Source organism: Rhinatrema bivittatum, chromosome 11 (assembly GCF_901001135.1).
Source record: "Rhinatrema bivittatum chromosome 11, aRhiBiv1.1, whole genome shotgun sequence".
Classification (NCBI taxonomy): domain Eukaryota; kingdom Metazoa; phylum Chordata; class Amphibia; order Gymnophiona; family Rhinatrematidae; genus Rhinatrema; species Rhinatrema bivittatum.
The window spans coordinates 23,438,877-23,466,229 of NC_042625.1; the positions used below are offsets into that span (position 1 = coordinate 23,438,877).

A 27,353-nucleotide genomic window follows, 5' to 3' on the forward strand; every position below is an offset into this window, starting at 1 on the left:
TGCATCGCGGGGAAATAGGTAATAGCCTCATCAACATGAATTTACTTGTGATGAGCACTATTACCTATGCGCTCGATTGGACGCGCGTTTTAGATGTTCAATCGTGTGTTGAGCCCTGGGCTTTGGCCGACGTACGGGATTGCATCGGCCTGAAATACTGTATCGGCTCCAAGTTCTGCTCTAGTGTATGAACGGAGGACGGTCCCTTCTTGCTCCTTTGGCTGAGCATATAATTTAGTCAGTGTATATTTTATACGATCTAGCTGCTGTTGCAAACAGTTCACCATGCGTGAGAGGATGCTGCAGCCTGCTAGGGCAGTGCTACGAAAGAACATTGCATCGGATCGTAAGCCCTGGCTGTACGGCAGGGTGGCTTGAGCAGGAGCACGTGACCCAGCGCCGCGCGGCACGGCACAGCCTTCTTCCTTTACCCGGCAGGCCTCGCGGCTGCGCTGCTGGTGGTTGCCCCGGGTTACCGCCCAGGGCCGCCGCCATGGTTCTGCCGCGGCCCGGCGCTCTCCGCCTGCCGCCGCTCTTCCGCTTCGCCTCGCTGCTCGCCGTGAGCTGGGCCACTGCCGGCCCCTTCTCCCCGCCGGCGGAGGGAAGCGACGGGACACCCCCCGTCCCCTCGCGATCCCCGGCGGCACCGCCCACCGTCTCGCCCCCGAGCAGCAGCCGGATTCCCGGCTCCTCGTCCCGCGCAGCGACGCTGCCCTCTCCGGTCACGGACGGTGGGTATCTGTCAGCTTGCTCCTGCGGCCCTCTGAAGCCGCCGGGAAGTAGCGACCCAGGGCAGCTCCCTGGAATTGTGTAACTTATTTTTGTCATAAACTATAAATTGTTACTTTTTAGATAACCTTTTTTTTTGTCTGTGCCAAGGATATTTTTTTTCGTGATTTGCTCTATCAAAGAGTAATATAACGAAACGCATGTTTTAGCTTTGTTAGTGACAATTTTAGCTGTTGAAAGGCTCTTAAAACACAAGAGAGCCTATGAATGAGTATTAGTTTCTGCCTATGCGAGCTGTCCAGATGTTTTGTTTAATATGTGTGAGCATATAACCAAAGTGAAACTAAAAAAGAGTAAACGCCACGAGGGAAAAAATAAAATAACTGGAAGAATGGTCAATGATCTTATAAACGTACGTTTGGAACACAAAACTCCATTAGATTGAGGCAGAAAGGCTAGAATTGGAAACTGACAGACGAGAGAGAGATTTGGAGGGAAGAATGGGACCAGAAAAAGACCCATCCAGTCTGTCCAGCAAGTTTTGTTTAGGCTAATAACTGCCGTTCCATGCTGTTTACCAATCCTTTCTTCGTTTTCACCCTTTATCTACTAAGTATCCTTTGTGTTTGTCCCACCTTCTTTTGAATTCCATTACTTAACGCCTTCTGGGAGGGCATGCCATGCATCCAGTACCAAATTTCTCCGATGACCTCAAGTTAGCAAATCAACAGGCCGATACAGTAAAGCGCGGCCACGGTTACCCTGCTTCTAACTCACAATTTGGCCGCGTAAGTCCAACCCGCGATTCACTACCCCTTTAAACTCATCCTTACCTCTTCTTTAAACCAACCGGTAACCCTTTCGGCCCGCAGCATGTATATGAGATGTAAACACTCCGATTAGCTATTCCCTCCCATACAGCAATGTGCGCCCCGATTATCTCCTTTTTAACCTGTAGTTTTGCCGCGCGTTTAACCTGCTAACTTACCGCCTAACCTTACCCCTGCGTTAGTGTGGAGCGTCAGATAGACGAAATTTCATGGGCAAACGACCCCCTCACCCCCTGGGACCCTTACCCTGGCGTTAGTGTGGTGTGACAGCAATAGGCAGGCTCCGGTCAAAATTCCCCCCTCCCGAAGCAAGGCGCAGGGCGAAAATCGGCTCGACATGTCATTAAAAAAAAAGTAAATAAAGTATAATAAAAGTAAACTTACTGCATGTGAATTTTCTTTGAACAGTCCTCTCTCCCCTCCTCCCGAGGCGCGCTCTGCGGCTCCCCTGCCTCCCGGGGGCAGCCTGCGGCGAAAGCGGCAGGCGAAAGCGTACGGGCGAAAGTGAATGAATGCATGCCCGTACGCGGCGGGAGTGCATTCATTCACTCACCTTCGCTGGCGGGCATGCATGCATCCATCCAGGCGGAGGGAGCCGGCGGGCGTGCATTCATCCAGGCGGAGGGAGCCGGTGGCGAAAGCGGCTTCCAGCAGCCCCCGCCGGCGAAGGTGAATGAGTGCGTGCAATTTGGTCGCTCAAGGCGTGACGTCATGACGTTTGGCGTCACGGCGTGTGACGTCGGCGTTTGCTAATGCAACGGTTCTCAACCGGTGTGTCGCGACACACTAGTGTGTCGCCAAGCACCGGCTACTGTGTCGCGTGCTCCCGGTCTCTCCCGCTGCTCTTTCTTCCCTGCTGCCGTTGCCGCCAGGCTATCAACACGTTCAAGCCCAGTGGGAACGGCAGCAGTGCTAAAAACAGCTGTGGCACCCGTGGCTGGCCTTTTCTTCTTCCCGCGCCTGCCGCCACCCCCCCCCCCCCCCCCCCCCCGTGACCCGGAACAGGAAGTGATACGCGGTGCGCAGGAAGGAGAAAGACCGTGCCGCGTGATAAAGTAGCAGCGGCGGCTGCAGCATCGGCCCCCGAGCAATTGAAGCAGACGGTAATCGGGAAAGGAGAGAGCAGCATGAGCCTCCCGCGGCCAATGGGATTCTACTTTCTTGGCTTGCGGGGGCTGGAGGAGGAGGCCGCTGCAGCTACCATTTGTGCTCGGGGAGGGGCGGGGAAGAGGAAGTGTGTGAGAGAAAGAAGCAGCCAGCCTGCGTGTGAGTGAGAGCATGTGTGTGAGTGAGAGAAACTGGTCAGAGAGCTGATGTGTGTGTATATGTGAGAGACAATGAAAGTGACTTTTCAAGGAGATGACTGATGTGTATGTGAGAGTGTGAGACATTAGTCAGGGAGGTGACTGATGTATGTGTGTGTGAGAGAGAGAAAAAGCATTGAAGTGAGAAATCTGGGTATGTGAGAAAGCATGGGCGTAAGAAGCCTGCTGTTGGGAGGGGGGGGTGGATGTGTGTGAAAGAAAGCATGGGAGTGAGAAGCCTGATTATGTGAGAGAGAGAGCATGGGAGTGGGAAGCCTGTGTGTGTGTGCATGCATGAGAGCGAGAGACTGGTTGGTAAGGTGACGGTGTGTATGAGAGAAAGAGATTGGTGTGTGTGAATATGAGAGAAAGAATGTGATTCAGGAAATGAGAAGCCTGTGCAGTGGAGAGCGAGCATGGAAATGAGAGAGAGACTGGTGTGTGTGTGTATGTGTGTGTGTGTAACAGAAAGTGATTATGGGAATGAGAAGCCTGTGCATGTGAAGAGAGTGAGCATGGGAGTGAGAAACCTGGGTGTGTGTGACAGCATGTGAGGGAGAAGCCTGTATATGTAAGACAGAACATGGAAGTGGGAAGCCTGTGTGTGTATGCATGAGAGAGATCAGGTGACTGGTGTGTGTGTGTGTGTGTGAGAGAAAGAAAGTGATTATGGGAATGAGAAGCCTGTGCATGTGGAGAGAACAAGCATGGGAGTGAGAGACTGGTGCGTGTGTGTGAGACAGAGAAAGTGATTATGAGAGTGAGAAGCCTATATATGTAAGTAGAACACGGGAGTGGGAAGCCTGTGTGTGTGTATGGCATGAGAGAAACTGTTCAGGAAGGTGACTGGTGTGTGTGTCAAAGACTGTTTGGGAGATGATTGGTGTGTGAGAGACAGAAACTGGTCATGGGGGCATGACTGGTATGGTGTGTGTGTGTGTGTGAGAGACATGGGCATTAAGGAAGAGGACCATGAGTATAGAGCTTAGCCTCTACTGCTGCTTCTGCTGTGTGCTACGGCCTGCATGGAAGAGGAGTAGGAGAGCTGCTGGAGGGGGGTAAGTAAAGGTGGCTTTTTAAGTTTATTTTTCTTGATTGACTGCCATTTTAATTATTTAATATTGTGTGATGTGTCTGCTTTTTTTGAAATATTTTATTGGTGTTTGGAGAATTTTTTATGAGTTTTTTATGAGTTTTTTAATAGTTTTTATGAGTTTTTAATTGTTGGATGTTATTCTGTTCATAGCTGTTTAGAAACATTTATTCTGCTTATTAGTATAGTTTTACAATTATTTCTGTGTGGGGATCTATAGCTGCTTGCTAGTTCTGTTTTCCTAATAAGAGGTGTATTGGTTTTTAGGGCCTGATTTAATATTTATAGTGTTGCCTTTTCATAGATAGGGTTGCTCCTGTTTGAGTGTATTCCATAATACAGGTGTAACTGTGTGCGGATTAGTTTATGTGCATTACTACAGATCCTGGGAGTATGTTAGGTCGGTTCTGTGTCTGTTACCGAGATGAGATATTTTACTAGCATGTAAGCGTTTGTATTGGTCTTATTTGTTGCGTTTTCTCAAGAGGACATGCATTGGTGGTAAACTTCTGTCTTTTCATAAGTAGGGCTATTGAGCCTGGAAGTAGAAGGAGTTTGAGTTGCTGTTACTGAGATGACACCAGAACCAGAATATCTTTTTTGTAGGGTGAATTGTATGGGGAATGTCATAATTCTGCTTTACATCCATTATTGTGGGTCAGGGGGGGTTCCCATGGATGCAAACTGTACTTTTACATCTAGCCCCGTGACGATCATGGGTCAGTGTGTCACACATGTGAGAACCATCTGTCAGGTGTGTCCTGACAGAAAAAAGGTTGAGAACCACTGCGCTAATGCACTGCCTTGAGCGCCCAAATTGCATTCATTCACCTTCGCCGGCGGGGGCTGCTGGAAGCCGCTTTGGCTCTCCTGCCCCCGCCGGCGAAGGTGAATGAATGCACGCCTGTGTGTGCAATTTGGGCGCTCAAGGCAGTGCATTAGCGAATGCCGACGTCACACGCCGTGACGTCATGCCTTGAGCTCCCAAATTGCACACACAGGCGTGCATTCATTCACCGCCGGCGGGGGCTGCTGGAAGCCGCTTTTGCCACTGGCTCCCTCCGCTGGATGAATGCACGCCCGCCGGCGAAGGTGAGTGAATGAATGCACTCCCGCCGCATACGGGCGTGCATTCATTCACTTTCGCCTGTTCGCTTTCGCCCGCCCTTTCGCCGCCGGCTGCCCCCCGGGAGGCAGGGGAGCCGCAGTACACGCCTCGGGAGGAGAGAGAGAGACGACTGTTCAAAGAAAATTCACATGCAGTAAGTTTACTTTTATTACTCTTATTACACTTTATTCACTTTTGTTTTAATTTTCGCGCTGCCTTGCTTCGGGAGGGGGGGGAGAGGACTCGCAATCCCCCCTGGTACCTGTCATTTCAAACGTCATTTGAAATGACGTTTGAAATGACAGGTACCAACGCACCCAGGATACTGTATAGGCGCCTTATAAAGCGCCTATACAGTAAAATGGATTGCGCGGGCCTAACGCTTCACGGACGCTTCTTGGACGCGGCTTGCATTTGCAAGCTATTTAAATACAGTATCGAGTGGTAGGTGATCCGAACTATGCGTGCGGCAAACGCGGGTGCACCCGGCCGTAACGCACCTCTTCCTACCGGTCCTTACTGTATCGGCCTGCAATTTAGTAAAGCAACCGGAGTAGAGGTATTAGCTGGGAAAAGGATGTACTGTTGACTCTGTAACACCCCCACCTCGACTACTTTGTTCAGTTCTGTAGGTCCTACCTGTTTAAGGACATTGCGAGGATGGAGGTGGTGATAATGTCCCATGTATTACCACTGCCCGCTTTGTTTATGCCAGAAGCTCAGACTTGTTCCACTGTGGTCTTTATTTATATGTGCAGTTATTTTAATAATATGTGGTTTTCTTCTGCATATTCTTCATGTTTATCTATTAATTGACATTCAGTTTATGATCCACAATCTGAGCAGATGTATAGGTCAAGATTTACATTTAGGGCAAAAAAAAAAAAAGAGAAGAAAACTGGTAAGTCAGTTTATTTGCACAATTTAAAAATAGCTCCTTTTTTTTTTTTTTTGCAAACTGATTTTACAAGCAAGAACATCTATAAAAAGTGCTGTACTTGAAAGAGCTGAAATTGACAATTTCCCAGTGCATTTTGAATAATCTCTTCAGATTGAATTTTTTTTTAATATTGTATCCAATAAACCAATGCATAGACAATCAAACTTTTGTATCATCTGATACTTTATCCTAGTTAGATTACCATGTTACTTTCTAATTCTATGATAATGTCTGGCTTTCCACATTGCAGTCCTTTGATATATACTCATTGTTTCTTGCATTTTTCTAATTTTATTTTACATTTCTTCCCAAGTTACGAAGCTGTGTGTGTGTGACTTACTGGTTGCACAGTGTGATGTCAATTGTTGCTGTGATCCTGACTGCAGTGCAGCAGATTTCAGTGTCTTTTCCACGTGCTCAGTTCCTGTGGTCAGGTATGTTTTAGAAAACGTACAGCCAGCCTGGTTGACTAAGTCTGGGCTTTTGGGCAAACTTGTTTATAAATTAGACCCACAGGATTTTAGGATTTTCACTTATAAGACTATTTCAGTGGTATGGGTGTTTCCAATTGTGAAAAGTTTCCAAGGGGATTTTTCTAATTGAATGAACTCTTGAAGGAGAGACCACAATTAAAACATTATTAGAGACCATTATTTTCTATAAGTAGTAAAGAGATGCAGAGATAGACAAAGGGCTGATTCACTAAGGCTTTTCTCCCATTATGATTGTGGGATAAATATTAATAAATAGGGCCCAAAGTAAAGAATTCTGTTGACAAGTAATATTATAATAAACCCTTAGGATATTGTTCTGTTGACCTCATAAATGGAAACAAAGTTAAACAGTGTAACCAATGAGATATTAAAAGTAAAGATAAAAGCAAGTATTTATCCATTTTGACATGTTGAAGGCACACATACCAGAGGCACTTACCTGCTAAATTGATTGGTCTACATAATGCTTTCTAAGATTTATGCTAAATTGACATGGCTCAAAATAGCATGTTAAAAATTAACCCAACAGTCAAAAATGTCTGCACTAGTCCAAACAGTGGTGAGAATTACAACTCTATTAGAAATAAAGCAATATTATGGACCAACATAATAAGCACTACCAGTCTCCGACCATCATTGCTTTTTCAATAATCATCGTTCCAATAAGATGTGCATTTTTTAGATAGTTTCTTTTAATTGCAAATAAAATAATATTCAACTTTTCCCTGTACGTACCCGGATCAGTCCAGACAGTGGGTTGATCCTCCTGTCCAGCAGATGGAGACAGAAAAACTGAAAGGATATCCTATATCAGGACAGTGCTCACCCTGCGTCCCTTCAGTATTTCTCTGTCTCCAGCAGATGCAGATAGCAGAACCTGCAGTTCCCCTCTGAGAGTCTAATTTCTCCCTCTTTCTGTCTTATTTTGGATCAAGCAAGTACTTATTATACTTAATTTCTATTTTGTTTAAAAAAAAAAACGCTTGAAGTTTTAATTACTGTTAGGGAGCAACAGTGTTTGCCCCTTGCTCTTACTGGGTGCCTATGGAGCTTTTCCCCTTGAGATCTTCAGCCTAGGACTCTACCCGGTGACCTGCCTGGCTAGGGATGAAACTGGTGGTCCAGTTCCTTCCCCACGCAGACCCAGAGAAGAAGCATACCTCGGGTCTGCCGACAGAGAAGTTCATTCCTCTGTTTCTTAAAACTAAAACTAAATAAATAAATACAAGCGTTGAACCTGATCTCGATCAGGGGAAGGAGTGGGCAGCTGATTATCTCTCTTCCCTGCTCTCAGCCAGGCACCGGTGATTCTTGCCGTTTTGCACGCGGCAGATCTGCCCCCCTACCCTATGCTTCTATCGGCTTTCTGCATAGCGTGTGGGGAGCCTGCCTTGCAGCTCTCCCGCGAGGGAGTATGTTCACGCTGTTTGACCGGCGGGGAAGGCTCCTCTGTGCCGGAGAAATCAGCTGGTCATTCTTGGCCCGGCAGACGCGCTACAAGGACGGCCCCGTTCGTGCAAACTGGGGAACAGGGCCATTTTGTCTCCAGAACCCCTGATTCTCAGGGGGCGAACCGGGTTCAGGTGGTCCCAGGGGTCCCGGTCCCTCTGGCCCCTGCTGATTCGCCCCCTCAGATACCGGACACCGACCCGGATGCCGATGTCCTCACTCTGAACCCACCGATAGAGGGGGACGACCCCAGGGTATTACGCCTGTTCCAGCGTGAAGAACTGGATCTGCTTATACCCCATGTTTTGGCCGAGTTGGGCTTAGATGCGACCTCGGAGGACAACACGACTGCTGCGACTCCTAGCAACGTCGACCCAGTCCTCACCGGCCTGAGGGCACCTCCACGCACCTCCCCCTTTTCATCCGATGTTAATGCAGTTACTGCTCTGGGAATGGGAGACACCGGAAGCCGGTTTACGCGCGGGCAGAGCCATGGACAAGCTCTACCCTCTTCCAGACCAGTGTCTGGATATGCTCCGGATTCCCAAGGTAGACGCAGCTGTCTCGAAGAGAGCTACTATCCCGGTAGTGGGGGCAACTGCGTTGAAGGACCTTCAGGATCGCAAATTGGAGGTCTACCTCAAAAGAATATTTGAAGTTTTGGCGCTTGGGGTCCGGGCAACAGTCTGTAGCAGTCTCATGCAGCGGGCAAGCCTCAGGTGGGTTCAACAACTACTCAGCACCCAGGACCTCCTGTCTGCAGAGGTGGAACAGGCGGAATGGCTGGAAGCCACAGTTGCATATGGAGCTGACGCTCTCTATGACCTCCTTCAGGTACAGGATAGAGCCATGGTTTCGGCAGTGTCGGCTAGGTGCCTCCTCTGGCTACTTAATTGAGCGGTGGACTCCTCTTCTAAAGCACAGTTGGGCACTCTCCCCTTCAAGGATAAGTTGCTTTTTGGGGAGGACCTGGATCAGCTTATCAAATCTCTTGGGGACAATAAGTTTCATAAACTGCCGGAGGAGCGCCCTAGGCAATCCTTTTTCCCTTCGCCCTCCCGATTTCGAGGACAACGCAGGTACAATAGGCCGAGAGTGACTGCCCAAAGACCCACCTCCACTAGATCCCAGTCTTGGTCTCATTCCTTTCGTGGCCGATGTCCGTTCCGAGATGCTAATCCTCAAGGTTCCACCTCAAAGTCCTCCCAATGAAATGAGGCTGGCCCATTCCTCCGCTCCCACCTTAGGTGGATGTCTGTCCCTTTTTCTTGAGGAATGGGTCAAAATCATGTCGGATCAGTGGGTCCTTGATGTGATCAACAAAGGCTACGCGTTAGAATTTGCTCGGGAACTCCCCAACCGCTTTCTAATCTCTCCCTGCAGGACTCGGGAAGTGTCCAGTGGTGTGCCAGACTCGACAGGCTACAAGAGCTCAGTGCCATAGTCCCTGTGCCGTTGGATGAACAGGGATCTGGCCAGTATTCCATCTACGTCGTCATTCCCAAAAAGGACAGCTCCTTCCGACCAATCCTGGACTTCAAGAGCGTCAACCGGGTCCCTGATGATGCCAAATTGGTTGGTACTCATGACAGATGCGAGGATGAGGGGAGCACACTGTCAGGAGTTTGAGGTGCAAGGGCGCTGGAATGCAGTGGAACAGCAGTGAAACATCAACAGACTGGAGGCACGAGCAGTTTGGGTTTGGGCAGTCTGGATAATGTCCAACAATGTGACAGCTGTGGCTTACATCAGCCATCAGGGTGGAACCAAGAGTCGACAAGAGTTGGAGAAAATAGATGTGCCCATGGTATGGGCTAAGCAGCATCTCCTAAGCATATCCGCCTCTCACATTGCCGGAAAAGACAATATCAGAGCCGGTTTCCTCAGCAGGAAAAGCTTGGACCCAGGAGAATGGCAGCTGGCGGACGAGGCCTTTCAGCTCCTAGTGGACTGTTGGGGCCTACTAGATCTAGATCTGTTGGCGAACTTCAACAACGCGAAGTTCCACATTTCTTCAGTTGCAGGCAGGACCCAAAAGCGATGGGCACAGATGCTCTTGTTCTGGAGTGGCCACATGGCGTCCTGCTGAATGTGCTCCTGCCTTGGCCTTTGATAGGCAAGCTTTACAGATTATTGCGAGTCAAAGCAATACTGTTCTTTTAGTGGCTCCGGATTGGGCTCGAAGGCAGTGATATGTCGATCTCCAGAGACTTCTGATGGGCAGTCCCCTTCGGCTGTTTCGGATTGATCTTTACATCAGGGACCCATTCTGCATGAAGATCTGGGTCAGTTCTCTATTAGGGTTTGGCCATTGAAAGAGCTCAGCTGTTGAAGGACGGTTATTTGCCTTCTGTAATTTCCACATTTCTTTGGGTCCGGAATTTTTCTGCTTCTCTAGCTTACATTAGAGTTTGAAGGGTTTTGAGGCCTGGTGTTCCGAGCGAGGTACTCAACTGCTCAAGGTGGATATTCCATTGATTTTGGAATTTTTACAGGACAGTTTGCTTAAAGGTTTGGCCCTTAATACCTTGAAGGTTCAAGTTGCGGCACTAGCTTGTTACAGGGGAAGAATCAATGGAGGGCCTTTCTCTTCCCATCCAGTCGTGTCCCATTTCTTACAAGGAGTTAAATATCTTCGTGACACCCCCCCCCCCTTTGCGGCTTCCAGTACCTTTGTGGGATTTTAATTTGGTCCTCGAGTTTTGGAGGGTCCAACTTTTCAACCACTGCATACCTTTTCCTTGTGGCTGCTTACTTTGTATTCTTTCTGGTAACAATGGGGTAGATTTTCAGAGGGTTACGCGCATACGTTATGTGCGTAACCCCCGAAAACCTACCCCAAACCCCTCCTGCGTGCGCCGAGCCTATCTTGCATAGGCTTCCGGCGCGCGCAAAGCCCCGGGACGCGTGTCACGGCTGGCGCGTCATCCGGGGGCGTGGCCACGGCCTCCGGACCAGCCTCTGGACCGGAACATGGTGCGCGGCAGCCGGCCCGGCGCGCGCAAAGTTACGCCTGCCTCGAGCAGGCATAACTTGTTCAACAAAAGTAGGAGGGGGTGTAGATAGGACCGGGGGGGTGGGTTAGGGAGGGGAAGGTGGGGGGAGGCCGAAGGAAAGTTCCCTCTGAGGCCGTTCCGATTTCGGAGTGGCCTCGGAGGGAACGGAGGCAGGCTGCGCGGCTCGGCGCACGCAGGCTGCCAATTTTGGGCAGCCTTGCACGCGCCAACCCCGGATTTTAATGTATACTCGCGGCTACGCGCGTATCTATTGAAATCCTGTGTACTCTTGTTCGCGCGTGCGCAAGTTTATAAAATCTACCCCAATCTGTTCAGCTTGTTGGGTCTCTAAGTTGCAGGCTCTTTCTGCCTTGAGCCTTTTCTCCGTATGACTCTGGATGCCATTCAACTTTGGACTGTGCCTTCCTTTTTGCTCAAAGTGATTTCAGGCTTTCATTTGGATTAGTCCATTTGTCTGCCTGCCTTGGACAGGGACAGAGATGAAGCTGAGTACTGCCTTTTGCGTTCCTTGGATGTTAAGCGTCACTTACTGTGCTACTTGGAGATGACTAAGAATGTCCAGATGTCTGATCGCCTGTTTGTGCTCCATGATGGAGGTAAGCAGGGAGCACCAGCAACTCAGGCAACCATTGCTCGCTGGGTTAAGAAGGTCATTACGGCAGCTTATGTGGCTACTGTGGCTACCTTACTGAAGCAGATTAGACTGCATTCCACGAGGGCTCAGGTGGTATTGTGGGCGGAGCTTCGTTTGCTGTCACCTGATGAAATTTGCTGAGTGGCGACATGGTCATCTTTGCACACCTTCTTCAAGCATTACCGCTTGGATGTTAGGGTTAGGGAGGACGCTGCTTTGCGTGGGTGGTTTTGACTGGGCCGCTGGCAGCCTCCTGCCCTTTTCGGCTTAACTTTTGTACATCCCACTTGTTGAGATTGATCTACCCAAATGCTAAGGAAGGAAAAATTACCACTTACCTGATAATTTAATTTCCTTTAGTGAAGGGTAGGTGAATCCCAGACCCACCCTTGGCTGCCAGATTTGGATTTTGTGGTTAGCCTTCTTAGGGCGAGCGATGAAGAGTATGATTCCTGCTTTTCATTGATAACTGGTAAGTGGCTTCTCTAGCCCTTAGTTTGCTAAATATGTTCCTTCTTTTGGCTGAGCTCAGTATTCCTGTTGGTTGGGATACATGAATAGTTGCCGATTGCTAATAATGTTAGAATTTAATCAAGTTTGTCCACAGTTTGGCTTTTCCAGAGAATACTGGCAGAATGATGTCCAGGCAGGACTATGTAGCCATGATGTCAGCTTTTGCTCCGACTCCATCTGCTGGCAGAGGTGCATAGCCCACTTGTTGGGATTGACCCACCCTTCACTAAATGAAAGGAAATGATCAGATAAGTAATAATTTTTCCTTTTGTGTGAATTTCTGAAACGAATGAACCTGAAAATTTGAGGAATGTTTGGGGGGATTATGTATTTGCTTCAGGGTAAAACAGACCAAAACAAAAATGCCTGTTTTGGTTCAGATTGCCATTAGGTTTTGAAATGAATGCATATCCATACCATGGAGGTAATTTTCAAAAGGTTTTACATGCATAAATGGACTTTTGAAAATTGCTACTTTTACACGCACAACTCCTTTGAATATTCAATCCATAAGGTTTAATTGTTAAAAGATTTTATGCGTGTAAGTGTATTTTGAAAATTGCTATGATGTATGCACCTTTTATGCACATAACTCCGTTTGAAAATGGCCTCCTCTGTATTTATTTATGCAGCAAAAAATACAAGTGTAAAGCAGCTGGTGCTAAGCTGTAAGAAACATTGAAGTATAGCTGGAAATAGTGACATTACCATTGCACTGTTGTGTGAAAATCACCTATTTTTGCAGCAGTGTAACTTCCCAAGCCTGCTTTTAAACCAAGACCAAGGAAAAAAAGTGAAATTCCTTTCTTTTTTTCAGCCTTATTCATCAGACATCTAGTTTTTGTTGCAAGTAGTTAACACTCCTGCTGTAATATGTTCATCATCCTCAAAGCTTCCATTTCTTTGCAGAGGTGACAGTGAGCTCTGTAGCCAGCAAGCAGCTACATATTCAATGAATTTTACTGCCATTCCGCCTCAAAGAGTGTTCAGCTTAGTTAACCAAGTGAATCCAAATGTTTTCTGCATCTATTCTACCAACTGTAAGTATGTTGTGCTATCAAACACAAGAGAAGATTATCCTTGCTCCAGCGTTCATGTCTTTGTGTGCAGTGGTGACAATCTCATAGCAGAACAACAAGCCACATGCCTCTATAGACCTTGGCAGCATAGACATCTATGTGCCCCACTGCTACATCTGAATGTTACAACTCTGTACACATTCGTTATTAATTGAGCGGTTTGAGAGTTCTGTTTAACTTCTAAGACAGTAAAATAACCATTAACCTGCACTTTATTTGAAGGCTTATTTTCATTTACTTAAAACTAAAGAATATTGTTATGGCAGATAAAATAGCTTTAAATAGATGCTTTTATATTTATGAGTTTTTAAGAGCTACTTGTTCAGGCACCAGTTTGTCCTGGATTCATAAAAGAGAGAGAAGCTTAGCTTTCAGATGGTGCCTGAATAGACAAGTTTGAGAAGTCATTTTGTGGAGAAACAGCAATGTTTTTTATTTTCTGTTCTGTGGCTTGGGCTGAAGTGTGCTGCTCTGTAGCATAGCAGACAGAGCCAACAGTACACGAGCTCACAGTGGAGATGAATCACCTGGGGATGGAGAGAATAGGGTTGCTGCTATCATGGGTGTGCCCTGCAGTAGTATTGAGGTATAATCTCAGAAGAGCTTTCCCTCCAGCCCTTGGGGTCATAAGGGCTCATGAATTACCTGGACGTGTCATACAGGGTGGACAAGGGAATGTTTCAATGGTGCGGGAAAAAATTAAGTAAAATACATACAGATATTTCTGTGGCTCCTTTTATGCATGGGCATTGGCAGTGCCAGCTTCTCTATGCTTCTTGCCAATGCATCTCATCCATGCTTTGGATGACCCACCTCTGAAGGGTGCTCTCCATGCCTGTGCCATTTTTGTCCTCTCTGCAGAAACTGCCAGCAGTGGTGCCAGTTGGTACCAAATTGTGACGGTGCGGTGGAGACTTGTTCAGTGGGAATTGGACTGAGCCTACCAACTCCTGTTACATAAACCACTGAATAATTTTAAGATGATAATGTTTGCTCACCATCAGCTGAGCCTTTTTAATTGCTGAACTGCTTTGTAATGCTGGGCTACTCTTGTGAGTTATTCTGTCCCCTGGCAAAAATTGATTAGGATATTCCTTGGTTTAGAGGCTTTCTATGTCAAATCAATATGTGATTTCATGCAGAAATTCAAAATAAGCAAAGTAAGTATCACATAAAACTAGCTATGGGAGGGAAAAGATTGAGTATTTGGAGTACCAAGGGTGATAAAATAATGTAAAATATTTAAAAAAAAAACCCCAAAAAAACCAACTTGTTACAAGCCAAAACATTTTAGGAACAAAGAAAATGTTTTTGTTTTGCTTTGTTGCATTTTTTTTTTTTTTTTTTTACTATTTTTGTTCATTACTTCTTTTCTGCCTCCTCTCTCTGCTTCTAGGCACTCTCCTCAACCCCACCTTCCTTCCAGTTTTTTCCCCTTCCGCTAGACATTCTCCCTGCTCCCAGACATATTCCTACCTCACTTTCCTTCCAGTTTCTTCTCCCCCACTCCCTCCAGCTATACTCAATCACCCCAGCCCAGCAGTAGGTTCCCACCAGTGGCAGTTCCCTGCAACTTCTCTCCTTAGTTCTGCTGCTGATAGCTCTCCCACAACTTTCTCTCCGCAGCCTAGTCAAGAGCAGCCACCTTGGCTTTCTCTCTGTGGTCCTGCTGGTGGCAGCTGCTTCAACTCCCGCTCTCCAGACCCCGCCAGTGTCTTTCATCAAGTGTCAGGTTCCACATTTTAGGTGCTCAGGAGTTTTCAGCCCTGTAGTGTGCTACATAATAGTATAGAGTTGTTAACATGAGAGAGGCAAATATGAAACCTAGATAAAGCATTTTTCATGGTGCTTGTGTTCATTAATTATTCCATTTTAAAATAATGTGAATCTGTAATTTTGATACCGCACATGAACCAGCATTTTAAAAATATTGGAATATTTTGTAACCACATTTTCTGTTCAATTTTCTATATAATGCTGAACATTATGAAAGCTATAAAATCCTAGCCAATTAGATTGTTTCCTATTTCTAGGAGTAGTCAATGGTTTTAAAATATAAATGTGAAATAAAGCCGTAACAGGAAAGCTGACTTGTGAACATTCACAGGAAATGAATTTACTGTACATGCCAGGTGATGTCTTTGAATAACTTGAATGTCAGATTAAGGAGTGCAGGGACAACGGTGTGAAAGGGTTTGTGATGGTTAGGATGTGCTTTTAAGGGGTTGATTACAAGAAGGCTTTGTGATACTGATAAGTGGTGTAGGCAGAGCTACCTCATACTTGTACTGTGCTGATAACAGTATTGACCATATCTTCCATTTGTGTTCTAACATGATGGTGACATATTTTTATCTATATTTTTAAAAGCAAATATTATACTGCAGAGGAAAAATAAATTAGTGCTGCAACACTTCTTGATATCCAAGTTATTTAAACAAAAGAAGCAGGAAACTTGACCACCTGTTTACTGGGTATCCTAAGATTTTGTTTTTGGCACATGAAGAATTAATAAACAGTAACAAGGTTTTTTTCTTCCAAAAGGTAGCACAGTATTGAAAATTAATTTTCTTTTTGTTTATATATTTCTTTTCAAATTACATAACAAAATGACATCAGAAAAAGACCAAATTTGACTGATCCGGTCTGCCCAGTTAGCATAGATGGGCACAAACATTCCCCTACTCAACACCAGTTCACCATTTCCAATGTCTTTTACCTTAACTTTTAACTCCCTTCCTGCCAGGGCCTTCCACATCAATCCCAAGTGTGCCTAGACCATGTTAAAATATTGGCTTCTACCACTTCCACTGGTGGGCCATTTCAGGCTTAGTCATTACTTTCTATGATTTTTCAGGGCTAATACTAAATCCAACAGCCAGCTCCCCTTCCATTGCTTATTCCAAAGTTTGGTAATCCACCCAACTACCAAAACTAGCAAAGCCATTATTCAAAACATCTGGCCTTTCCATGGTCACTGAAATTTGTTTCAACCATGATCCTTCCGTGCAGGTCACACCAACCTTCTTGGAAGCCCAATGCTGTTGTACCACTGCTGTTTAGAGTTGTAACTGCTGCTCAATGCAGGTTACCCCATTACTTTATTGAAAGCACAATGCAATCATACCATTGCTGTTTTGGGATGAACCTCCATGAAGGTTATCCCAGTTCTTCATTACCATCATCTGTGTTGATCCCACATTTTTGAGAATTCAACTACTGTTTTGTCTCCACCACCTCTTCTGAGAGGGCATTTCAGGCATTTATCATCCTTTTTGTGAAAAAATTGAACCCAACAAGCATGACACAACACTGAGGACTGTGGAAAATGTATATCTGTAAAGTGATTGACAAATCAAACTAATTTTTCATCCTTTTACAGACAGATCTGCATTGTCCTTTATTTCTCCAGCGGTGCCAACTGAGAATAATTTTGATGGTCTGGTGAAAGAATTCAGTGGTAATTCCTTCAGCACTGCGGCTAATGCTCACAGTGCTGGTGCTTTAACTGGAACAAGTAACGCTGCTAGATATGAGGTAAAAATAAACAGACTTGTATTGTACATCACTTTTTTTTTTTCAACTCATCAGATCCAGTGCCAGGATCCTGGCACCATGAACATTTATTTGTGACTACCTAGGACTTTTGCTCTATTTTAATAGACTCTCTCTCCCTCCCACTGCTCCTAATCTGGTCTTTACAGCAAAGATCTTGAGGCTGGGAACCATGAACTGAGAGCTTTAAATCTAGCCACCAGATGTTTTTCTTAGATGACCGTGACTCTCTCTCTTGCCTCCACAGCATCCTGAGCCAACCAGAAGGGCAGAAAACCTGCCCCAGGAATTGAACCAGGGATCCTCCACAGGCAGTGCACAGCACAAGGCTGCCCAATTTCATTTTTAAATATAATCTAGTGTTTCCCGTCGATAGCAGGGCTGAATTAGCCATGCTGTTATGGGATCTGTCAATCAGGCCCGGGAGGCGGAGCTTGTCAAAGCAGAGAACAGAGCTTTGCTCTCTGCGGCTGCGCATGTGTTCCCGCGCAGGAAAGTAACGGAATCTCCTCAGTCTGTGATTAAGCTGTATTGTAGTCGAAGACTTGGTGACTGCCAGGGAGGAGGGTGGGTCAGCATGGCTAATTCATTCTGCTATCTACGGAAACATCGTTTACGGTAAGCAAACTTGCTTTTTCCCGTCGATAGCAGGGCTGAATTAGCCATGTTATGGGAGTCACAAGCTGTTGATCACGTCAGTAGTGATATAAGTGTTGGACGTGATCTTTGACATTGTGGCAGTCACCGTTTGTTGGAGGATAGAGATTGCAGTATTGCTTGCCCTATCTTCGCATCGGTGGCTGCTTGCTGGTCAAGGCAGTAATGAGATGTGAAGGTATGCAGTGATGACCATGTAGCTGCCTTGCAAATGTCTATTGGTTGCACCTCGTTCAAGTGTGCTAAGGAGGTTGCTACTGCTTGGTGAGCTTTAGGAGTAGACTGTAAATGTAAATTATGTTTGTCATAGCAGAATTTTATGCACTGCGCTATCCAACTGGAGATGGTGCGTGTTACAGTTTTGGCTGCAGTGCAACCGCCTCACCACCAGGGGTCCCTCTAGTGCTGGCTTTCCGGACAGGCCCAGTCCATCTTATCTGTCCACTCTGTGCTCTGGGTGTGTCCTTATAACCCTGCCTGACAGTTGCCTCGGTGCTTCGGCATCGAGCTCTCCTGGGCTCCCTGCTCTAGCCCTGCGCGGCCTTTGGGCCTTTCCTTGCCTTGCCCTGCGCGGCCTTCGGGCCTCCTTCCTCGTTGTTCTCACCTGGCCTACGGGCCTTCTGACCTGCTTGCTCTGCTTACGGTGTGTGGCCTACGGGCCTTCTGTGTGTGTGTGGCCTATGGGCCTTCTGACCTGCCCTGCTCTGCTTATGGTGTGTGGCCTACGGGCCTTCTGTCTGTGTGTGTGGCCTACGGGCCTTCTGACCTGCTTGCTCTGCTTACGGTGTGTGGCCTACGGGCCTTCTGTGTGTGTGTGGCCTACGGGCCTTCTGACCTGCCCTGCTCTGCTTATGGTGTGTGGCCTACGGGCCTTCTGTCTGTGTGTGTGGAGCCTACGGGCCTTCTGATCTGCCTTGCCCCGCTTATGGTGTGTGGCCTACGGGCCTTCTGTGTGTGTGTGGCCTACGGGCCTTCTGACCTGCCCTGCTCTGCTTATGGTGTGTGGCCTACGGGCCTTCTGTCTGTGTGTGTGGAGCCTACGGGCCTTCTGACCTGCCTTGCCCCGCTTATGGTGTGTGGCCTACGGGCCTTCTGTGTGTGTGTGGCCTACGGGCCTTCTGACCTGCCTTGCCCCGCTTATGGTGTGTGGCCTACGGGCCTTCTGTGTGTGTGTGGCCTACGGGCCTTCTGACCTGCCTTGCCCTGCTTACTGTGCCCTGACCCAGCCTGAACTTAGACTCTGCTCATTGCCGCCTGCCCTGACCCAGCCTGAACTTAGACTCTGCTCCTTGCCGCCTGCTCTGACCCAGCCTGAACTAGACACTGCTTATTGCTGCCTGCCTTGACCCAGCCTGGAACCAGACACTGTTTCTATCTTCCTGTCTCTCTCCACCTGGAGCCACCCTGCTGGGTGGTGTTCACGCCTCCTGACCGGAGCACAAGCGTAACAGTATGCCGAAGCCATCAAATTTCCAGGGGAAGAGATGGTCTGTGTCCTGCCGGTGAGTCAACTTTTCACTAATTCAAGATGCCTCCTTCTTTAAAGTTTTATACCTGCAATTCCTGTCAAACTTTGAATTATCCAAGCTATCAGAACTGTCTAGCCTGTGAACTTGTTGGTCAGGAACACTGGTCATGCAATAATTGCAACAAGAAAAATGTCTCTGTCTATCAGGAATGTTTGAACTGTCTGGCTCCTAAACCAGGGTGGTGGAAATGCTCCTGTCTTCCGTGTTTGTTACCACCAGGCAAACCCTGCCCCCGGTGTTCTGCTCTAGGACCAGCTGTGCCATTAAAAAAAGCTATCAGCTCTCCTAACCAGTATTCTGTTTCTGGCTCAACTAAAACAGACATTTTTGCTGGCAGTTTGTGGATAGAAAAACCCAGGACTTACCTGGCCAAGAAGGCTTCTGTGACACCAGTGCTAGAGCCTCAGGAACAGGTTTCTCTCAAACGGAGAGAGTTGATTAACTCTAGCAGGGCTCTGCTGCCCACAGCTGCTGTTGAGACACTAACGAGCACATTCCCTAGACGTCCTAGAACTGCCTGTGCCTTCTCTAAACTGCTCCTCCAGAAACAAAATAAGGAGCCTCAGAGTGTGGCTCGAGGTATCAAGCCCACAGCAGTGCTACTTGAGTCTTCTATGTGCACTGCTTCAAACCTTGCTGCTCTGCCATCTGAGCCTGTTTCATCACCCCAGGGGGGGGGCCAAGCCTGCTGCATCACCCCAAGAGGGGGCCAAGCCTGCTGCATCACCCCAGGAGGGGGCCAAGCCTGCTGCATCACCCCAGGAGGGGGCCAAGCCTGCTGCATCGCCCCAGGAGGGGGCCAAGCCTGCTACATCGCCCCAAGAGGGGGCCAAGCCTGCTGCATCGCCCCAGGAGGGGGCCAAGCCTGCTGCATCGCCCCAAGAGGGGACCAAGCCTGCTGCATCACCCCAGGAGGGGGCCAAGCCTGCTGCATCGCCCCAGGAGGGGGCCAAGCCTGCTACATCGCCCCAAGAGGGGGCCAAGCCTGCTGATTCGCCCCAGGAGGGGGCCAAGCCTGCTGCATCGCCCCAAGAGGGGACCAAGCCTGCTGCATCGCCCCAAGAGGGGGCCAAGCCTGCTGCATCGCCCCAAGAGGGGGCCAAGCCTGCTGCATCGCCCCAAGAGGGGGCCAAGCCTGCTGCATCTCCCCAAGAGGGGGCCAAGTCTGCTACATCGCCCCAAGAGGGGGCCAAGCCTGCTGCATCGCCCCAAGAGGGGGCCAAGCCTGCTGCATCGCCCCAGGAGGGGGCCAAGCCTGCTGCATCGCCCCAAGAGGGGGCCAAGCCTGCTGCCTCGCCCCAAGAGGGGGCCAAGCCTGCTGCATCGCCCCAGGAGGGGGGCCAAGCCTGCTGCATCGCCCCGAGAGGGGACCAAGCCTGCTGCCTCGCCCCGAGAGGGGGCCAAGCCTGCTGCCTCGCCCCGAGAGGGGGCCAAGCCTGCTGCCTCGCCCCGAGAGGGGGCCAAGCCTGCTGCATCGCCCCAGGAGGGGGCCAAGCCTGCTGCATCGCCCCAGGAGGGGGCCAAGCCTGCTGCATCGCCCCAGGAGGGGGCCAAGCCTGCTGCATCGCCCCGAGAGGGGGCCAAGCCTGCTGCATCGCCCCGAGAGGGGACCAAGCCTGCTGCCTCGCCCCGAGAGGGGGCCAAGCCTGCTGCCTCGCCCCGAGAGGGGGCCAAGCCTGCTGCCTCGCCCCGAGAGGGGGCCAAGCCTGCTGCATCACCCCAGGAGGGGGCTAAGCCTGCTGCATCGCCCCAGGAGGGGGCCAAGCCTGCTGCATCGCCCCGAGAGGGGGCCAAGCCTGCTGCATCGCCCCGAGAGGGGGCCAAGCCTGCTGCATCGCCCCGAGAGGGGGCCAAGCCTGCTGCATCGCCCCGAGAGGGGCCCGAACCTGCTGCACTACCCCGAGAAGAGCCTGCTAAACCGGTCCTGCTGCCACCCCCGGAGGGGCTCAAACCGGTACCACTAACAGACTTTCTAACTCAGCCATCTGAGCCTGTTGAATGGCTCCAGCTGTTGTTGCCCTCGGAGGGGCCAGATCTCATCTTTGAGTACCCCCTGCTAAGATGGGACCCAGGAGGAGGGGGAGGCCTTGAGGAGGGGGTACTGTTACAGTTTTGGCTGCAGTGCAACCGCCTCACCACCAGGGGTCCCTCTAGTGCTGGCTTTCCGGACAGGCCCAGTCCATCTTATCTGTCCACTCTGTGCTCTGGGTGTGTCCTTATAACCCTGCCTGACAGTTGCCTCGGTGCTTCGGCATCGAGCTCTCCTGGGCTCCCTGCTCTAGCCCTGCGCGGCCTTTGGGCCTTTCCTTGCCTTGCCCTGCGTGGCCTTCGGGCCTCCTTCCTCGTTGTTCTCACCTGGCCTACGGGCCTTCTGACCTGCTTGCTCTGCTTACGGTGTGTGGCCTACGGGCCTTCTGTGTGTGTGTGGCCTACGGGCCTTCTGACCTGCCCTGCTCTGCTTATGGTGTGTGGCCTACGGGCCTTCTGTCTGTGTGTGTGGAGCCTACGGGCCTTCTGACCTGCCTTGCCCCGCTTATGGTGTGTGGCCTACGGGCCTTCTGTGTGTGTGTGGCCTACGGGCCTTCTGACCTGCCTTGCCCCGCTTATGGTGTGTGGCCTACGGGCCTTCTGTGTGTGTGTGGCCTACGGGCCTTCTGACCTGCCTTGCCCTGCTTACTGTGCCCTGACCCAGCCTGAACTTAGACTCTGCTCATTGCCGCCTGCCCTGACCCAGCCGGAACTTAGACTCTGCTCATTGCCGCCTGCCCTGACCCAGCCTGAACTTAGACTCTGCTCATTGCCGCCTGCCCTGACCCAGCCTGAACTTAGACTCTGCTCCTTGCCGCCTGCTCTGACCCAGCCTGAACTAGACACTGCTTATTGCTGCCTGCCTTGACCCAGCCTGGAACCAGACACTGTTTCTATCTTCCTGTCTCTCTCCACCTGGAGCCACCCTGCTGGGTGGTGTTCACGCCTCCTGACCGGAGCCCAAGCGTAACAGTGCGTTTCGCCACTGGTAATCCAGGTGCCTTCGGGTCGAAGGAGACAAAGAGTTGAGAAACACGGGAGTCCGAGTTCATTCTTTCTTTGTAGTGTGTTAAAGCTCTCTTACAATCCAGTGTGTGCAGTAGCTTTTCCCTATCGTTTGCATGCGGTTTAGGGAAAAAAGTTGGTAATTCCATTGTCTGATTGAGATGGAATGGGGTAACTACTTTGGGTAGGAAGGACGGGTGAGTCCGTAGAACTACCTTCTGTTGATGAAATTGCAAGTATGGAGGATAATGGACCAAAGCTTGTAACTCACTAACTCTTCGTGCTGATGTTACTGCAACCAGGAATACCACCTTCCAGGTGAGGTATTTAATGTGTGCTGAGTCCATGGGTTCAAAGGGATACAGCTTGAGCTGTTCCAGAACTATGATGAGGTTCCATGGAACTGGAGGTTTGGATACCGGAGGACGAATGTGTGTTAACCCTTTCATGAAACGAGTCAGCAATGGGTGATTGGATATAGGAATGTCATTGATTGGTCTATGATAGGCGCCTATTGCGCTGAGGTGAACTCTGATGGATGATGTTGCTAGACCAGCAACATATAGTGTATGAAGATAATCAATGAGCAATTCCAGGGAGCAGTCCAATGGTGGTACACCGTTGGAAGTGCACCAGGCAGAATAGTGTTTCCATTTATAGCTATAATTTTTTCTGGTTGAGAGTTTCCTCGATTGTAACAAAATGAATTGTGCTGAAGTGGAAACTCCTTGTTCTGTCAGAAGTAGCCTTTCAATCTCCAAGCTGTCAAGTGTAGAGATGAATGTAGCGGGTGTAGTAGTGTTCCTTGATCTTGGCTGAGAAGATCTTGACGATTCTGTAATAGAATTGGATCCTTGATGGATAGTCGAAGCAGGAAACTGTACCATGGTTGCCTCGGCCATGCCGGGGCTATGAGTATCAGTTGAGCCTTGTCCGCTATGCACTTCTGAATTGTTCTTGTTATGAGAGGTATGGGAGGAAAGGCATACAAGAAGGCCTGTCGTCCACGGAATGAGGAAGGCATCTTGAGCTTTCCTGAATTGGCTTGGTCTTATCGAGCAGAATTTGGGAACTTGAGAATTGATCTCTGTTGCAAAGAGGTCTATGGAAGGTGTCCCCCACTGCAGAAATATGTCCTGGACTACTTCTGTATTGAGTGTCCATTCGTGGGGATGAAAGATGCGGCTTAGTCTGTCCGCTCTTGTGTTGGCAACTCCCGGTAGGTAAGTTGCTTGTAGATGTATGCAATGCTTGTGAGCGTGTTCGAAGATTGTCAGGGTCTCCTTGCAGAGAGACCATGAACCGGACCCTCCTTGTTTGTTGATGTAAAACATCGCTACTTGGTTGTCTGTGTAGATCATGACCCTGCGTCCCTTCAGGTGGTCTTGGAAGACTCGCAATGCATTGCGAATCGCTCTGAGTTCCAATAGATTTATTTGTAGATTCTGTTCTGAGGGTTTCCATAACCCTTGGGTTTCGTAAATCTCGAGGTGAGCACCCCATCCCTTGCGAGATGCATCTGTGGTTAGGACTGCATTGTGAGATGGGGGGCTGAATAACGCTCCTTTGGATAGGGTGGAATCTAGGAGCCACCATGCTATATCCTTTTTCATTTCTGCGGTCAGCGATACCCTCTGCGTCAATGGTTGTGAATGCTGTTTCCATTGGCGTTTTAGACCCCATTGTAGGCGTCTCATGTGTAACCTGGTGTTGGGAACCGTGAAGTTCGCCGCTGCCATGTGGCCCAGAATTACCAAGACTTGTCTTGCTGACGGCCTCTGAGTATGTTTTAAGGTGTGTAGAAGTTGACGGAAATGTGATATTCTGTCGACTGGAAGGTATGCTCTGTTGCACGTAGTATCCAGGCATGCGCTTATGAACTGCAACTGTTGAGTTGGTTGTAGGTGTGATTTCTGAAAGTTGATCACTAACCCTCGTTCTTGCAAACAGTGTATCACCCGATGGAGGTGATCCAATAAGACGTTTGGAGTTGAGGCTATTATGAGCCAATCGTCCAGATATGGAAAAATGGTTATACCTTGTTTCCTGAGATGAGCCACCACCACTATCATGCATTTGGTGAATACCCTGGGTGTAGCAGATAGCCCAAAGGGAAGAACTTTGTACTGGTAGTGTTGATGTCTGTAGCGAAAGCACAGGTAACGCCACGAGGATGGATGGATTGGGATTTGTGTGTAAGCATCCTTCAGGTCGATGGAGCACATCCAATCGTTGGTTTGAATGAGTGGAAGAATTGACTTCAACGATACCATTTTGAATTTCTCCTTGGTGAGAAATTTGTTCAACTCCCTTAGGTCTCGTATGGGTTGAAGGCCCCCCGATTTCTTGGGTATGAGGAAGTACGGGGAATAAAATGCTGGTAATTTGTAATGTGGGTGGATTTGTTGAATTGCTTGTTGTTTGTGAAGTAAAGCAATTTCCTCCCCCAGTTGTGGATGGGAATTGTAAATCTTGAGTGTGGAAAGATGAGGCAATATGGGTTTTGTTACAAATTGGAGTTGGTAGCCTTGACGTACTATCTCCAGAACCCAATGATCCGATGTAATTCTTTCCCAGGCTTTCAGGCAAGCACGAATTCTGCCTGGAGGAGCTTGATGTTGTGGTGGTGGCTGAGTAACTAAAAAGACGACGTCGCTTTTGCTGCAGTAGTCGGCTGTTGTGCCTGCTGCCTCTGGTTACGTGGTTTACCTCTTCGTTGATTTGAGGTATTGTTTAGTGGAGCAGGACGCTGGTAGGCAGGGTATGACTGCGTACGAAAAGATTGATAAGATCTATAGGGTCTTCTGGCATATGGTTGCCTGCGAGTAGATCCCACATAACGACGTGTAGTCAAGTAAATAGGATTTGATGTTAGCGATTGCACTGCTAGAGCTTCATCTTTTAATTTACTTACTGCATCCTGGAATTTCTCTGCGAACAGGTTATCTCCTGTACTTGGGAGGTTTGTTAGTTTCACGTGCAAGTCTTCACGTATCGAACTTGAACGTAACCATGCTAGTTTGCGGGCTGCAATGGCTGTTGCAGATGCCCTGGATGATGTTTCATGTGCTTCGTAGATTGACCTCAAGAGGTGTCGAGAACACTCTTCCATGTCATGAAGAGGCTGAGGTATATGTTCGGCAACGGAGGAATGTATACCTTTCATAGCTTGCATGCACTCATAGAGGTATTGTACCATGTAGAATTGATGTTGCATAATTCGTGCAGTTAACATCGAGTTATGGTATATTTTCCTGCCAAACTCATCTAAATATTTGTTGTCTTTCCCTGGTGGGAAAGTGGTATGCAACTTTGTTTTCTTGAACTTTTGCATCGCCGATTCTACTACAATTGATTCGTGAGGCAATTGTGGTAGAGTGTATAGTGACGTTTTCTTCATACGAAATTTTATGTCTGTTTTCCTGGAAACTGCCACTATTGTATAAGGGGCCTCCCAGGATTTTTGTAAGACTGAATGCAGGATATCTTGTGGTGGAAGAGAAGTTGGTTCCACCTGAGTATCAAAAATCTTCAGAAGACCGAGGGTTTCTGCCCTAGGGTCTTTATCTTTTTGGACTTCTAGATGTAGAATGGTACCCATTTTTTCTAGGAATTTTGGGTATGTAAGGTCTTCAGGAGGGGAAAAGGCTCCTGTATGTGGTCCTGCAGATCTGAAAGACATCCCACCGATGATGATGGGGATGTTTGTATTGAAGGAGAATCTAAAGATGTCTCATGGATATGAGTTGGCGAGGCTGGTTGGTTTATCATGGGAGATGTCGGTTCTGCCGATTGTTCTTCATTAGACTGTGCTTTATGTTTTGTAGCATTGTCATCAGCAATATTAGTCATTTTGAATGATGATTGAAGCGTCTCGTAAAACCCTGCTAAAGATTGAGACAGTTGAAAAAATGCTTCTCTTGTATGAGAGGGCATTACCATACGACTGTCTTGATGTTGTTTGATACTTGTTTGAGGTGAAGTTGTAGGCACTTCTCTATCTTTTTGTAGTGTAGCGACTGGAGTCTTCCTTAACTCTTCCGAATCTGAAGAAGTGTTAGAGGAAAATATTTGTACTAGTTTCCTTTTTGAGCAGGTAGTAGGTTTACGAGATGATTTAGAAGTCGAAGGACTTATCTCCTATGTAGCACTCCTCTTTGGTAATTTAGTACGGTGGGAGTGACTTGAATACTTGTGATAGTCATCAGATGATGTATCAGTATCCGTAGTTTCAGTGTCTGGAGCAGAGCTGTGTGAAGGGTATCGTTTCCGCTTCAAGCTCGTTGTTAATTTTCTGCTTGAATAATTATGGTTTTCACGCGCAGATTTTGATCTATGCGCTGAGTTAGTTATGCGCGGATATATGTTTACGCGCAGATGTAGAGTTATGCGCGGGTATGCGCGACTGTCGACTTATGCGCACTTGTATATCTGTGCGCGGAAGTAGATTTATGCGCAGTTGTAGTTTTATGCGCATATGTTTTTGATGCGGCGTGCACATGGGTTCTTGGCTCCGATATGTATGGTGCCGTGCGCATAAGTTCCTTAGTAGTCGGCGCCGTACGCGCAGGTTTCTCCGGCGCCATACGCACAGGTTTCTCCGGCGCCGTGCGCATAACTGTTCCGCGCAGAGGTTTCTTCTGCGCCATGCGCGCCGGAAGCTGTAGTTTGTACGCAGACTCCGTTCTCGGCGCCGGTATGTTAGTGTGCGCAGACCACGCCATAGGCGCAGAAGTCTTCGGCGCCAAGGGTTCCTCCTCCGATGAGGTATGTTGCGGCTCTATAGGCACTGGGGATTTTTGAGAACCCACTGGCCTTTGATTTTTTGCTTTTCCCTTACCTCCTAGAGTGGAGGACTTAGGATTAGATGGCAAAGTTTTCTTTCTCGATGGAGCCGATGAAGTTAGCGGGCCAGGCGACGAATGAGCCTCCGACGGATCTCGTGAGGCAAAAAGTTCCTGAAGCCTATAGGCCCTTTGTTTTAATGCTCTAGGTGACATCTTAGAGCAAAACTCACAATTCTCTGTACTGTGATGTGGTCCGAGACATTGATAACATCGGTCATGTCCGTCCGTGACCGACATCCGTTTTCCACAGAGACAGGGTTTGAACCCCGGTTTTGACATTTTAATTCTGTTTTTAACTGAGGAGAAAATCAGCTCCGCGTGCGATCTCGCTCGTGGAAAAAACAGACTGAGGAGATTCCGTTACTTTCCTGCGCGGGAACACACGCGCAGCCGCAGAGAGCAAAGCTCTGTTCTCTGCTTTGACAAGCTCCGCCTCCCGGGCCTGATTGACAGATCCCATAACAGCATGGCTAATTCATCCTGCTATCTACAGAAACATCGTTTACGGTAAGCAAACTTGCTTTTACTAGCGTCTGTCACAA

The 27,353-nt window shown here is 48.5% G+C and overlaps 1 protein-coding gene across 2 annotated transcripts in view; it reads left to right on the forward strand.

Annotated features, from left to right (window-relative positions):
• The first annotated feature begins 436 nt into the window (after positions 1–436).
• The window catches only part of TCTN1 (tectonic family member 1), a 75,280-nt gene continuing 48,363 nt past the window's right edge, over positions 437–27,353 (forward strand). The window contains exons 1-4 of one of the 2 annotated variants that reach the window (XM_029619188.1): positions 437–731; positions 6,318–6,438; positions 13,021–13,151; positions 16,573–16,727. In XM_029619188.1, the coding sequence (XP_029475048.1) occupies positions 494–731; positions 6,318–6,438; positions 13,021–13,151; positions 16,573–16,727 (645 nt within the window). In that variant the 5' untranslated portion in view covers positions 437–493. The remainder of the gene's footprint in view (positions 732–6,317; positions 6,439–13,020; positions 13,152–16,572; positions 16,728–27,353) is intronic. The other variant, XM_029619187.1, reaches the window with a different exon arrangement.